Source organism: Emydura macquarii, unplaced genomic scaffold, assembly GCF_026122565.2.
Source record: "Emydura macquarii macquarii isolate MOO-44397 ecotype Brisbane River unplaced genomic scaffold, CSIRO-AGI_Emac_v2 contig_691, whole genome shotgun sequence".
In the NCBI taxonomy this organism is placed as follows: Eukaryota; Metazoa; Chordata; order Testudines; family Chelidae; genus Emydura; species Emydura macquarii.
The window spans coordinates 3,721,786-3,734,343 of NW_027130828.1; the positions used below are offsets into that span (position 1 = coordinate 3,721,786).

Sequence of the window (12,558 nt, forward strand, 5' to 3'; positions counted from 1 at the left end):
ATGTCCCAACCACTAGCCCGCTCACCTGCCCTGCAGCAAGTGATAACCTGGGACCCAGAGAACCCCCCGGGCAGCGCTAGCCCCTTGCTGACAGCTGAGGGTCTGGGATTCTAAGCTGTCTGTATTGCTGCAGCCAGACACAGATTGTCATCACCACCAGCAGCACGGAGGGCATAAAATCGGACCTGTTAACTCCTGGAAGGATTTGTAGGGCTTCATGGAAAACTTCTTCCGGTACTCGTTAAACGGCTGCAGCCGCAAAAGCCGCGATTCCTCGATAACTCCAATCGCCACTTTCAAGAGGTTGGTATTGATGTTTTGTCCCCCACCGATCTGAAACGCAGGGAGAGTAAAAGGAGAGCAAACTTCCGTTACACTCATTCCGCCGGGAAGTGCAGCAAACGCCAACGGGCACGTCACATTACACATCTTGCTATGGTGTTTCTAATGCCTCCATCTGCATAGGTGCCACATGAGTGAAGAGAGTCAAAATCACAGGTCACAGCAGCAGAGAGGAGGCACCACCAGAAATACTAACTGCCAGAGCGATGTCAGAGCTGCCAGACCGGACCAGACAAATGACCGATCTGCTGTAGTACCGGATGCCAGCAGTGCCAGTGCCAGTGCCAGCTGGTGAGAGGACAGGGCTAGAAAACGAGGCTTGGAAGAATTCCAGTTTTATTTTTTGAACGGTTTGGTAGGTAAATATTGATGTTTATTTTTAAGCAATTTTTTAATGTATAGCTATTTAAATTATCACAGTTGCAGGAAATTATTGGGTGGTCAGACAATTAGGGGGGGACACATTAGACTGTAATGATTTAATGGCAGTAGATGCTGAGATTCAAAAAGGTAATTTTAAAACCGTTACAACACACACTGTCAACCTCACGTCAAAACATACCAACTAAATATCCTCAAACCAAACTCTAGTAAATTCTCAAGCAGCGTTGTCCTTTCGTTGCTATCTGTACATTTCAATGATTATTGATGGAAATATTTTTTCAGTGGATTGTGTCCAGGGAAACCAATGTCCACCAGCCAAAGTCTGATCCTTCCAGAAAACCCTACGCTGAACAACTATGCAGTAACCTGTCAATGGAAGGGGGGCGATTAAGGAAGCAAGCAGAGCGTTCAGACAGCTGCGGATGTGAGACTCCGACTCCCTGTGTTGAACCAAGGATCCCGAAGAAGAAAGGAGAGAGAGAGAAAACCCCACATGCTATAAATGTGAGCAAGTGAAAGGAAACAGCCACGCGTTGGCAGCAGAGGACAAAGAACGAGGCCAGGTTGCTGTCCTGGGAGAGCTGTTTGACTGGCGACCCCTGGCCCTTAAAGGGGATGTGGGGGAAGGCGAACGGGCTGAACATGTCATATGGCCTGTGTCATGGCGGCCCCCATGACCTGCGAGGTGCTGCTTGCACTGGGAAAGGCAGGGGACGGGGGGGCATTGCCTTGGGTGGATGGGGAAGCTGCTCCTTACATCCTCCTCACATTAGAATGAGGCCCCACCACGAGACATGGCCCTTTCCCCAAGCCACTTGCCACGCACCTTGCAAGTCAAACAGCCGGCCAGCACTCTGACTGCAGAACAACACGCACATCTGTGGGGCTGTGTTAGCAGCCCTCCTCCCTCTCCCCAAGCGGACTGTGCACAGGAGCTCTTCCCTGCCTCCGGCCAAGAGAAGCCAGCGTCCAGTGCCGTACCTGTCCTGCGGCTTGCTTGTTGAAAGACTCCACCAAGGCCTCCATCCCGTAGTCCATGAGCATGGAGGTGTTGTACATAAACTGCGTGTAGTTGTATTCGTCCTCCTGGATGATGAACGAGTCCGGCATCAGCGCGTGCCAGTGGTAGAGCTGGTTGAACTCCACGGCAATCCGATTCCGGTACTGGAACTGCACACCAAACAGCAGCTCCGGGTCAAACTTCAAGTGCAGGAAGTACCCACTGAGATGCTGCACGTAGTCCTCAATGACTATCTTAATGGTCTCCCCTAGGACGGAGAGGAGAGAGGCGGCATGTCAGCCAGTGGCAGAGGCAAGCGGCTACGGGCCAGTTCGTTACCAGACAAGAGCACGAGCTCTAGTGCTTGATCAGCTGGTGCTGGGCCCATTTCACAGAGAGGACGTCGCCCTGTCTGCTCTGTGCTGGGCATGGAAATGCTGCTAGAAAAGGTAGGGCAGGCCTTTAACTGCATCTGCCTTCGTACGCCCCGTAGGACAATCCCCAGGATGTTCCTCTGTCACTTGTGCCCTCTTGGCCCCTCTGGCTTTTATTCACCTCCTCTGAAGGCAGGTGTAAGGCAGGCGTAACCCCAGTGTGGTCAGAGTTAGCAATGGTGCAAACATGGACTATGCCCCTCTGTGGGTAACTCCCAGCCTAGCACGTTGCCTGGGTGCTGACACTCCGTCTGCCCCGCTGGACCAGGCTGTCTGCTGAGCCAACGTCTGCCCGACGTCTGGGCTCAGGCACAGGGGCTGCTGTTTAATGAGGACAGACAACTAGCCCTAATGATGAGCAGCTGGGCTAAATGGACACCGGACAGGGAGAGGAGCAGTTAGCTGCTCTGAGTCTAGGGGCTACAATCTGTGTATGGGTCGAAATAAACTCAAGGAAAACGTCGGCTGGAAAACAAGGCAGTGCTCCAACAGTGAGATCGATGGGGCTGGTGGGGGATCTCCCCGGAGGGTCAGAGAAACTCATAGCCCTGCACCGGGGAAAGGCCTGGATGGCATTTAGTACGTGGGTTGTGTAAATCTGCCCCCGCTGCCCCCGTGCCCCGCTCATGCTGCTAGCCTCCCCTGCCCTCACCAATGAGAACGAGGCGGGCTGTCTGGAAGAGCTGCTCGTCGCCCCACATCGGATGCTCCTGCTTCAGCACGTCACAGACTCGGTTGTGCTCGCGAAGCCAGAGGGTCGCGTACATCATGAGCCCCGGCAGCAGGCCGAACATTTCCTGGCCCACAGCCAGCTGCTTCTCCTTGGGGGTGCCGGGAGGGTAGAGCATGTGAACTGGAGCCTCGAGGACCGTGGGGGGATACACCTCTCCATCCGCTACCTTGGAGAGACAAGAGCTGGCTGTTCTGGCAGGAGAGAACTCCCCTGACCAGCCGCTGCCTGGCCAGCAGAGCCCGGGGCTCCGGCACTGCCAGCCTCAGTGGGCCCCTTATCGCCGTTAACGCCACCTCCCTATGGGAGCCCCGGGGCCTGGGCTCTGGTCTAAAGGGGACTCGCTTTACAACAGGGACCGTCCGGGTAAATTCTTCTTCCCACCAAAACCCTGGAGTCTGGCCTCCCTGGCCCGAGTGGAAAGGGACCGGGGGGGATGTTCTAAGGCTTAGCTTGTGTGCCCCAGCCTGCAGAGAAGATCTTCCAAGGCCCCGCTCCTGGGTGTGCTGTCCCTGCTTGCTCGGAGACGGCACTCCAGGGCACGCCACGGTGCCAGACCGGCGGGGCGTCTACTGAAGTGCTCAGCGGGGGACTGCGGAGAAGCCCCCGTGTGACCGAGGAGCCTGCGGCCTGCTGGCTTCCGAGGTGGGGCCTTGAATTGGAAATGGGGCCGAGGCCCCCCCGCCACCCCAGGTACGGCAGCAGGTTCTCCCTGCGGTGGCAGTGGGAGGGAGTAAGATGCGGGCAGCGACACCGGCCAGATGTGGAGAGGGGCACTGGCTGAGCACCCCACAGGGGCGGCTGGGGGGCCCCTAGGCTGACGGCCACAATACCTGGTATTTGAGTTTCCCGTCTCTGAAGAGCCGCAGCTGGTGCTGACGCTCCAGGTTGTCCCCGTACAGGTGCCCGAGATCCACCTGCCGAGAGAGGCTGGCGTTACCCTGCAGTGCGCACAGCTCGTGCAGACCAGTGGGGCCGGCAGCGGGGCTAGGCAGCAGACCCAGCTCCGGACAAGGAACCAGGCAGCCAGGAGCCCCAGCTGAGGGGGCAAGCGATTCGCTCTGTATCCACGGTGCAGCCGTCCCACGAGCGCTGACAACTCCTGCCCGCTGCAGCCCATTGTTCCAAGCAGCTGGCGGGGCTGGGGCTTATTTGCGGGGCTGGGCAGGACGAGAGCCCTGCAGCCTGGAGCTCTCAACTCCCAGGGCAGCCTTCCCCCCATTGCCCTGTCCTGGAAGCCCCCCCCCCCCCCCCCCCCCCCCGCCGTCTGTCCCCTCTCCTGCTGCACCCCTCTGTCTGAATGGGCACCTGCGCTCCCACTGCCCCTGGAGGGGTCCTCCTCCCAGGACGTGAACCCTGGCTGCGCAGGAGCTGGGTCGTGGGTGGTGCTGGGGGGGGGGTGACGTCACACAGCTGAAAGCATCTCTCCCAGCCCCACGCGGAGCCCCCTGTGAGGCCTGGGCCGACCCAACGGGAGGCCTTTCTCCTTACCCCATGGCCCAGGGCCTTGGTGAAGCCTTTCCCCATCTTCCCGGATGTCTTGAAGAACTGGTGGGTGAAGTGCTGCGCGAAGAAGGCAAACATCAGGTTGGTCCTGTGGGGGTCCCCTTGGAACTTCTGCCGGCGCAGAAACTTCTCTGCAAAGAGTTGAGGGTCGGGAAGCTGCTTCTTCCCTGCAAAGGAAGGAAACAAAGCCACGTTGGGAGCTGCCAGCGCATCCAGCCAGTGGGGGGTCCACCGATGCCTTAAGCCACAGAGAGACTCCGCCTGTCACTCGGGAGGGGTCTCTCTTGGCTCCAGGGCGCCAGGAAGCCACCAGCAGCTCCACCGTCCCATTCCTTATTTGCAGAAGTCAGTGCAAGTCAGGGATAGCTGTCGGGGTGTCCCGTGGGTTCTGCCTCGCCTGCCCCCCGTTAAAGTCACTCCGACACTCAGCGTCTCCAGAGCACTGCTGTCCAGACACCTCCATGCAGCAGGTGCCTGCAGAGATCATTCAGCTCGGAGGTTCCCACCTGTGCCTTGGAGACGTGGACAGGAATTAGCGGCAGCGAACAGCCCACTGCCAGTGGAGCCGTAACCTGGCCGGGTGTTCGCTGCCCGCAGCCTGGCACGTGGCTCAGTGCTGGCTGCGCAGATCTAGCTGGGCCCTGCTCGTCTCTTAGCTAAGCAAATACCCCAAGCGCCAGGGTTATGGCCTTTGCTGCCTTCCTCTGAGGGGTCCAGCATGGTCTGGGGTCCCTGGAGAGGATCAGCTTTACAGGGCGGGAGGAAGGCCGTGAGGGGAGGAATGCGGCTCTTAGCCGCATGCTGCCAGTTTAGTTGACCGTCAATAATGACAGGGACTGCGCTCCTGCCGTGGGACAATTCCCTCCCCCCTCCCCACCAGGCTCTGCTCTCCTGGAGATGGCTCATAGACAGCTTTGGAGACTCCCGGGTCTCTGAGAATCCACTGAGCCGGCACACACAAGCCAACCCACGTGGTGCCTCGGCCTGAGAATGTCTCCTTGGAGGGGATGTGCTTTGCTGAGCACCAGACTGGCTGGGTTTGGACCAGGGCTGAAGGAATCTGCAGCCCCCTCCCTGTGGTGGGTGCCATCAGGCCCCAGTAGAGGAATTCTAATCACGCCCCTGGTAATTAGAGGCACATTCACCTGCAGCTCCTCTTGCCCACTGGGGCAGGGAGCTGGGGTTTGTACCAGGCTCTGGATTGCAGGGGTCATGCTAGTCAACTCCCCTGGGCGTGCAGTGTGAGAGAGAGCTCTGCGGGGCTGCGGGGGGCAGGGATTCTTGGGGTGCTGAATCGACCTGTCCTGGGGACACCACTTCCCCCAGCCGCGTGACTTTAATTTGAGTAGCTCTTTGTCCATTGCAATGAAAGCCCAGGAAAGCGTGGGAGCTGCCTGCCTAGGACCCATAGAGGTGCCAGGCCCAGCAGCCTATGCAAAACACACAGCCAGGGCTCTGCCGCCGCTAGCAGGGGTGACTGTGGATTACCGGGATTGGGCAGCATCGCACCATGGCGTCACTGTGTGTGGGCATCCTAGGGCGGGGTCTTCGCGTCGCGAGGCACTTACCGTGGACTCCCATCGGAGTCGGACAGTCGTCAGGAACGGGCGGAAGGACGCGGGTGAAATAGCTCACGTTGGAATAGGCCTCCCAGCTGATGTATCCATAAGCCGAGTTATACGTGGGGGGGCTTGGGATCAGATTGGCACGGACTGAAAGGAGAGGGAAGAAAGTCACCCTGCAGCTGGGCAGTGCTGACGCAGGTGTGTCCATTCCACTCTGGGCGGTTCCCGCCTGGCACAGCACCAGTATGGCAGGCCTGGCATGCCATGGCACCGCATACGCCCAGAACCGGGGAGGCGCGTGGGACTCAGGCAGGAGGTGAAGACACAACTGGAGTGCAGGGATATGCCTGGGTTGGTTTCTTGGGAGCCTTTGCAGGGGAAATGTGGGTCCCTGAAGTTGGATCCAAGCAGGTAAGTAAAGGGGGGAACTGAGCTGTGAACATCTTACTTTGGAAATGTAAATAGCGTTTCTGTCCCTAGCTGGCATCAAGCACTTGTCACAGAAGTTCTGCTGTTCACCTTTAACTAGCGACTCGACTCTTTGTTTCTAATGAGCACGCGATCGGAGAGGTTCACTGTGGCTAGTGAATCACTGACCGAATGTTTACTGATGGTGACATGCATCAGCAGAGCTGCATGTGGGCGAGAGCCCGGGGCTGGGATACCCGGGTTGGTAGCTGTGGGTTGGGGTTGAGGGGTATCAGCAGAGCTCTGTGTGTGGGGAGCTGCACAGCATCCGCTTGCACTACACCTGTCTCAAGTCGATGCTCTCACTTCCCTCCCAGGGCCAGTCAGCTGAGTCATTAAAAAAGGGTCTGTGCTGACCCTCACTCTGCTTTGGGTGGGTTGGGCTCTGCTTTTAAAATGCCTTGATTCCCCCTAAGGGATACAAAGAGAGAAGTTTCATTGTTCTCTCTGTTTTTCATTTTAAGTGGATCCCTTGATGACGAAGCACACCATGTCTGAGAAACACACCTCCTGAGAGCTGGCAACAGAGCCAGAGACCTGTCCTGCTGCAGCGCTCCAACTAGCTGAACCAAAATATTTATGCAAGATGATAAACCTTGCGGCATGAGTGAGTGGAGGGTTTTTGGTTTGGTGGGACCGTTTTCCCGGTGCTGGCTCTCCCTGCTGTCGAACACCCTGGGCAGCTGGCCATGCAGACATTTAGGTGCCTCTCTGAACACTGGGGAGCTGCGGTTTTTTAAGCTTATCAATTTTGTTGGTTTTTTCCATTAACTTTTAAAAATACATATACAGACACAACAAACAAGCTATAGGTCAACTGCTCATCATGCATTAACGATTTGCTGCCTAACTATAGCTGTATTTGAAACACTGAATTATATATCACAGTAAAAATATAAATCAGTTTGTATGACACGATTTGCCAACAAACAAAATTTGTTTATGAAAATCCAACTAGTTAAAGTAAAAGAAAGAGAAGAGAAGACTGGAAGCCAGGTTCAGAGGAGGGGGATGGAAATGGCGAGGGAAGCATTTAATAGGATTATTCGGCTACTTTCAGGAAAGCATCCCATTGCGCTGAGACACTATCTGGGTATTTCTGTGATGGCCGACAAGGCTTTCAGGGGTGCCAGGCTTACAATGGCCACGCGTTGCCATGGTTGTAGCGCTAGTCCTTTAACAGCTATTTAAATGCTTTGCTGAGCCAACGGTTTTCAGATTCATTCAGCTTCCGGTTAACATCCATAAGGTTTAAAATGACTTGTTTGGTTTGTAACAATTTCATTTGCTAGGACAGGGGAAAATGAACTTGGCAGTGAAGTGGGGGTGGGGCATTCCCAGAGCCTGTGGGTAAGTCGGCACCTGATGAATCACAGCATCTGACCGTTCATTTGGTTGTGAAGCTCACCCACAGTGCCCCTGCTAGGCCTGGCTCGGGTTCTCCCCACCCAGCTCTGCTGAGGTCACAGTGCGTCACCTGCACACCAGCGAGCAGAACCAACCAGTCCTGAGTCTCAGCTCCCCCGCCCTCCCAGCCTTTGCTCCTCCCCCAGCGCTGTGGAGGGGACCCAGGAGTTCTGAGCCAGTGCCAGCTACTCCACCGCTAGACACTCTGCCTCGGTCCGCGAGCGCAAACGGCTGATGTCTGCGCTGTGAAAACACAAAGATCACGGGAAAGGCAGCAGGTGCACAGAGAGAGAGAGATCTCCGAAGTGCCCGTAGAGCGAAGACATGCCTTGAACCACAGCCCAGGACTTCTAAACCTTCCCACGGAAGAGCCGAGCCTCACCTGTCAGCACCAGTCTCATCAGGGTGTCCCTAACGAAGGTTTTGTTGAGGATGTTCCACAGCCACTTGAAGTGAGTCAGGATGTAGTGATAGAAGGCCGGGCTCGGCTTCACAATCACGTGGAGTCGTGTCCAGAACTCAGCTGGGAGGAGACAGACGCACAGCAAAGAGCCTCACGTTACTGATCAGCAATAAAACGCTTTCCTGAGATGGCTGCTAGACGGCCAATCAGCTCTCAGCCGCTGTAGGGTCTGGGTAAAGAAGCCCTGACTGCCCCGGCCCATGGTCAGCCGGTCAGACACCTGCTGATGAAACAGTGCTCCTAACTCGGCCAGGCCCGGTGCCACTCCACGGGCCCCGGCGAGAGCGCTTGGGCGGTGTTTGCAGCTGGGACTCGCTCCACCCCCTGCTCGTGGAGTTGAACGAAGCCTCTTGCAGAAGCTGTTGTTTTGCTACCCTGCCTCTGGGCTTCCCCTCCTCCCCCCAACGCAGAGCGGGCGGCTGAACTTACGCAGCGTGCAGTTAATGCCGAAGTAACCCGTCCGGGTGCAGTCGCATTCGTAGCCCTCCACGCCGACCCGCATGCACACCCCTTTGTTCTGACATGGGAAATAGCAGCACGGATTCACTAGGGGAGTAAGAGCGAGCTGTTTAGTTGTTAGCCCCTGGACGTGACTTGATTTGTCAGCTCCCCGCTCGCCCTGGGCTGGTATTTGCCCTTGGGCGGCAGCCTGGGGCCTAGCTACCCCGTGAGTCCTTCGTCAGCCCAGTACCGAGGCCTTGTGAGATGAACTCTACCCTCTGAGCTTCGCCGCAAACCCCATTCGCTGCAGAGAGTCCGGCCGGGAAATTCCTGGAAGGCAGGAGTGGAGTGAGGAATCCAATCAAAGGCCACCTGGCTGCAGGGTCAGGTCAGGAGCATTTGCCCTCCAGAGTCAGTGCGTGGTCACGCATGCTCAGAACGATACGCGGGGTGGAGGAAGCAAAATATAAGTTGGCTGGAGCTGGAGAGTTCCTAGATAACTCAAGCAAGACAAGGAGAAAAGGGCCCCCCCCCACCGCCGCTACAAATAATGCCCAGCACTTTGCTTTCAGCTATTTCTGTTAAGCTCCCTGGAGGCTTTCAAGTTTTGTGCCTGTAAAGCAGATTTTATGATGATTTCCTGCAGAGGCACGGCAGAAATATGTACAGGGAGGAGCAAAGCCCAGCATTAGCTGATCTCAGGGCGTACTTAGAGGTCCTTTCAGAGGCATGCTGAGTACGTGTGCCCAGATCCTCTCCCCTCCCCTGCCTGCCTGCCTGAAAGGAGGCACTCTGCCTCTCCTTTGCTGCGTGCAATGCTACACTGTCCAGTTGAAATAGATGCATTTATTCAAGGAAACAGCTACAGCCACAAACAGGCTTCCACGCAGCTCCAGTCTCTGCTGCTCCCCTTTGTTTACCAGGGACCAAGCCCTGGCTGGAGCTCTATCCAGCATACCTTGACCTCTCGTGGTTGAGTGATCTAGCTGTAAGGACACATATTATGCTCCCAGTATCTGGCCTCCCATGCGATCAGGCTAGCCCGCTAGGTCATCATTCCTCAGGAATTAATTAGCCCAAAATATCTTGTTAGCAGGAACGCCAGAAGCTGCAGCTCAGCTTGGCCAACCGAACTCCCAAGCACCCTTATGAATGGATGGGAACGGCTGCTGGCTGAGTCGTTTCTCCTATCTCCATTCCCCAGGCAGGGTCACTTCCTCTGCAACAGGAGGCTTCGTCTCGTGCCATGATGTCTGGAGGCAGCAGATAACTGGGCCAGCGCTCCCCAGAATATCCCGCACCCCCCACACAATCCACAACGGCTAAAGGATGTTCATTGAAAATTTACCACCAGCAAGTCAGCCCCAGGGCCGTGTGACACAGCACAGCAGGTCTGAGCTGGGAAGGAGCCCAGGGGAGCCCCAGACCTGCTGCAAACTCCTGTGGTCTGGCAGACGGCCCCGCATCAGACCAGGGACTTTCTTTCCTTCTTTACAATCTTTTACTTCTCTTTGATTCTTTCCAGCAATTTGTCCCGCCCTAAGCAGGCAGTGGGATGCTGCTGTGCTGTGTGGGGGCGACTGCAGCCGACAGATCAGTGCTTTTCAAACCTTCTGTATGGGTGGCCCAGCAAGCCTCTGAGTGCGACCCTGTGGGCGCTCCCCACTCCCCCTGCGCCCCAACCTTTGCACCCCCCTCCTGAGCCCACGTGGGGAAACTGACCTGCATGTACAGAGCGGCTGGTGTTGCTGCTCGCTCCCCCGTGCACGCTGCTCCTCTGCACACCCCTGGGGGGGGGGGGAAGAGTGAGGAGCAATGTCAGGGCTTCCTACATCCAGGTCACTTCCCCCCCAGAGACCAGCAGCTCCTGACGCTCGCCTCACGGCACAGCCCACGTGTGAGGGTGACCTGGATGCAGGGAGCCCCAGCGTTGCTCTTTGGTCCGTCCTCCCCTCCCCCGCCCGCCCACAGGCCCCTAAAGGGTCAGGGAGGAACTTGGGGGGTGTGTGAGCAGTATCCGTGGTCACCGCTCTTGCAGCCCCCCCACGTTCCTCCAGCAGGCAGAAGCAGGGAGGCTCCCAGCCCGAGGCCTGGCTGGGCTTGGGGCTCTCAGCTCCCGACCCCAGTTTGAGGAGCAATGCGACAGAGCAGTGGCGAGACCCACCGTTCTCCATGAATGAACTGGCGGCAGGTTTCTGCCAAGGAGCCCTGCTCGGCGCTGGGAAGGAGGCGGGATGGTCCTGTGAGTGTCTGCTAAATGCTCCATGCAAAGCGTCTGGGCTTAATCTGCCTCCGTGCTCACGAGCTCCCAGAAAACCAAGCTAAGGGGCCTCAGAGACACAAGGCGGGGCCCAGACACGGCTCCCTGGGATTAGCTCTCTCCCAGCTGGTGCAGGGACGGCGTTGTGGGTGCTGCAGCGTCCTCGGTGTAAAGCACATGAGCGGCAGGGGAGCAGGGCCCGGGCTGCCGAGGCTGCAGTGGGTTTGCTGGGCGTGCCTGGCCCAGGCATGGCAGGAGTCACAGCTCTGGTTAGCAACAAGACCTGCCCCGGGCTGAGTTAATATCTGCAGTGCCCGATCACAGCAGAGCACGGGCCAAGCATGACAAGAATGTGAAATGCAGCCAGAGACGAGGCTGAGCTGCCGTTACCATCCCCCCCTCTGGGGCCAGACACACCCAAGGACTTCGGCGGGGGGGGGGTTGTGGCTGTCTATTCCCCCCACCCCATGCTTCCCTGGGGCGGGTTTGTATCAATTCTGGCATCGGTCCCAAGCACGTGACCAGCGCTGGAGACTGTCACGGGCCCCACGCACTGCAACACGAAGCAGTAAGCGGAATCCTCCGCTGTCCTCAAGCGGTGGGGCAGTACCATTATCCCAGCCCGGGAAGCTCTGTCTGGGGGGAACGAGCTGGGGGGAACCATCCCTGTTCATCTGCGTGTGCCCAGGGCTCTGCACTACAGCTGGTCCTGCAAGCTCCTTTAGCAATCGCTTTTATAGCACCAGCCATTTGCAAACATAGCTAGGGCACGTTCCCTGCAATCTGCACAAGCTGGACAAGGCCAGGACTAAGAGATCCGAGTGGAAGTAGCCAGAGAGTGGATGGCTGGCGGGAGAGGAGAGACAGGCGCTGGAAGGAGCTCTCTGCCAGGGATCATTGCTCAATCCACTCAGCTCCCTCCCACTGCTGCGTGCAACCATGCGCTGCCATAGCCGCCTGCTGAATGTGTCAATGCGTGGGTGGAATTACTGCCACGACCCGGGTCACTGGAGAGCTTAAACAGATCAGAATGACTTGCACCGCTGTCAAATGTACCGCTGTCAAAGGGGCTGCTGAAAGGCCATGTCAGGCAGCCCATTCCTGGAGCCCCGTGGGCAGGTGGTGTTTGCTTCGACAATAAAAATGGAGAGAGCCACTCATGGAAATGGTTTGATTGAGGATTTTCAATGCAAATTGGCTCTGCATGCTCCTTGTCCAGGAGAGGGAAACCTAAGGGTAGATGTTTTCCCCCAGGATATAGAAGTGGAGAAGAAGCAATTTCTGGAAGGTTTCCTTCTTTGTGAGTCAGCGAGCTCTAGATGAACCTGCTTCATTTAAGACCTTCTCAACAACCACAGCTGAGACGTGCTACAACCAGCCTTTGGAGTCACAGGCCTCGGAGTTCACCCCTTCTCTGCAGGACAGGCCATGATTGCCGTGATACTGGTGGAGGGCGCCATGTTGACTCTCCATGGTTGCAAGCACAGATCAGTTCTTCCCTTTCCCCAGTAACATTGGGTCAAGCTTTAGAATTAGCTGGAGCCCAAGAGAGGAACCA

General features: G+C 57.0%; 1 protein-coding gene across 2 annotated transcripts in view; it reads right to left on the bottom strand.

The window, feature by feature from the left end:
- PTGS1 (prostaglandin-endoperoxide synthase 1) overlaps positions 1-12,558 on the bottom strand; it is a 28,904-nt gene that overhangs the window by 1,645 nt on the left and 14,701 nt on the right. For both annotated transcript variants that reach the window (XM_067541743.1, XM_067541744.1), the window contains 8 exons: positions 8,729-8,845; positions 8,219-8,359; positions 5,965-6,108; positions 4,382-4,563; positions 3,724-3,807; positions 2,813-3,059; positions 1,708-1,994; positions 186-333 (listed from right to left, as the gene is read on the bottom strand). In XM_067541743.1, the coding sequence (XP_067397844.1) occupies positions 186-333; positions 1,708-1,994; positions 2,813-3,059; positions 3,724-3,807; positions 4,382-4,563; positions 5,965-6,108; positions 8,219-8,359; positions 8,729-8,845 (1,350 nt within the window). The remainder of the gene's footprint in view (positions 1-185; positions 334-1,707; positions 1,995-2,812; positions 3,060-3,723; positions 3,808-4,381; positions 4,564-5,964; positions 6,109-8,218; positions 8,360-8,728; positions 8,846-12,558) is intronic.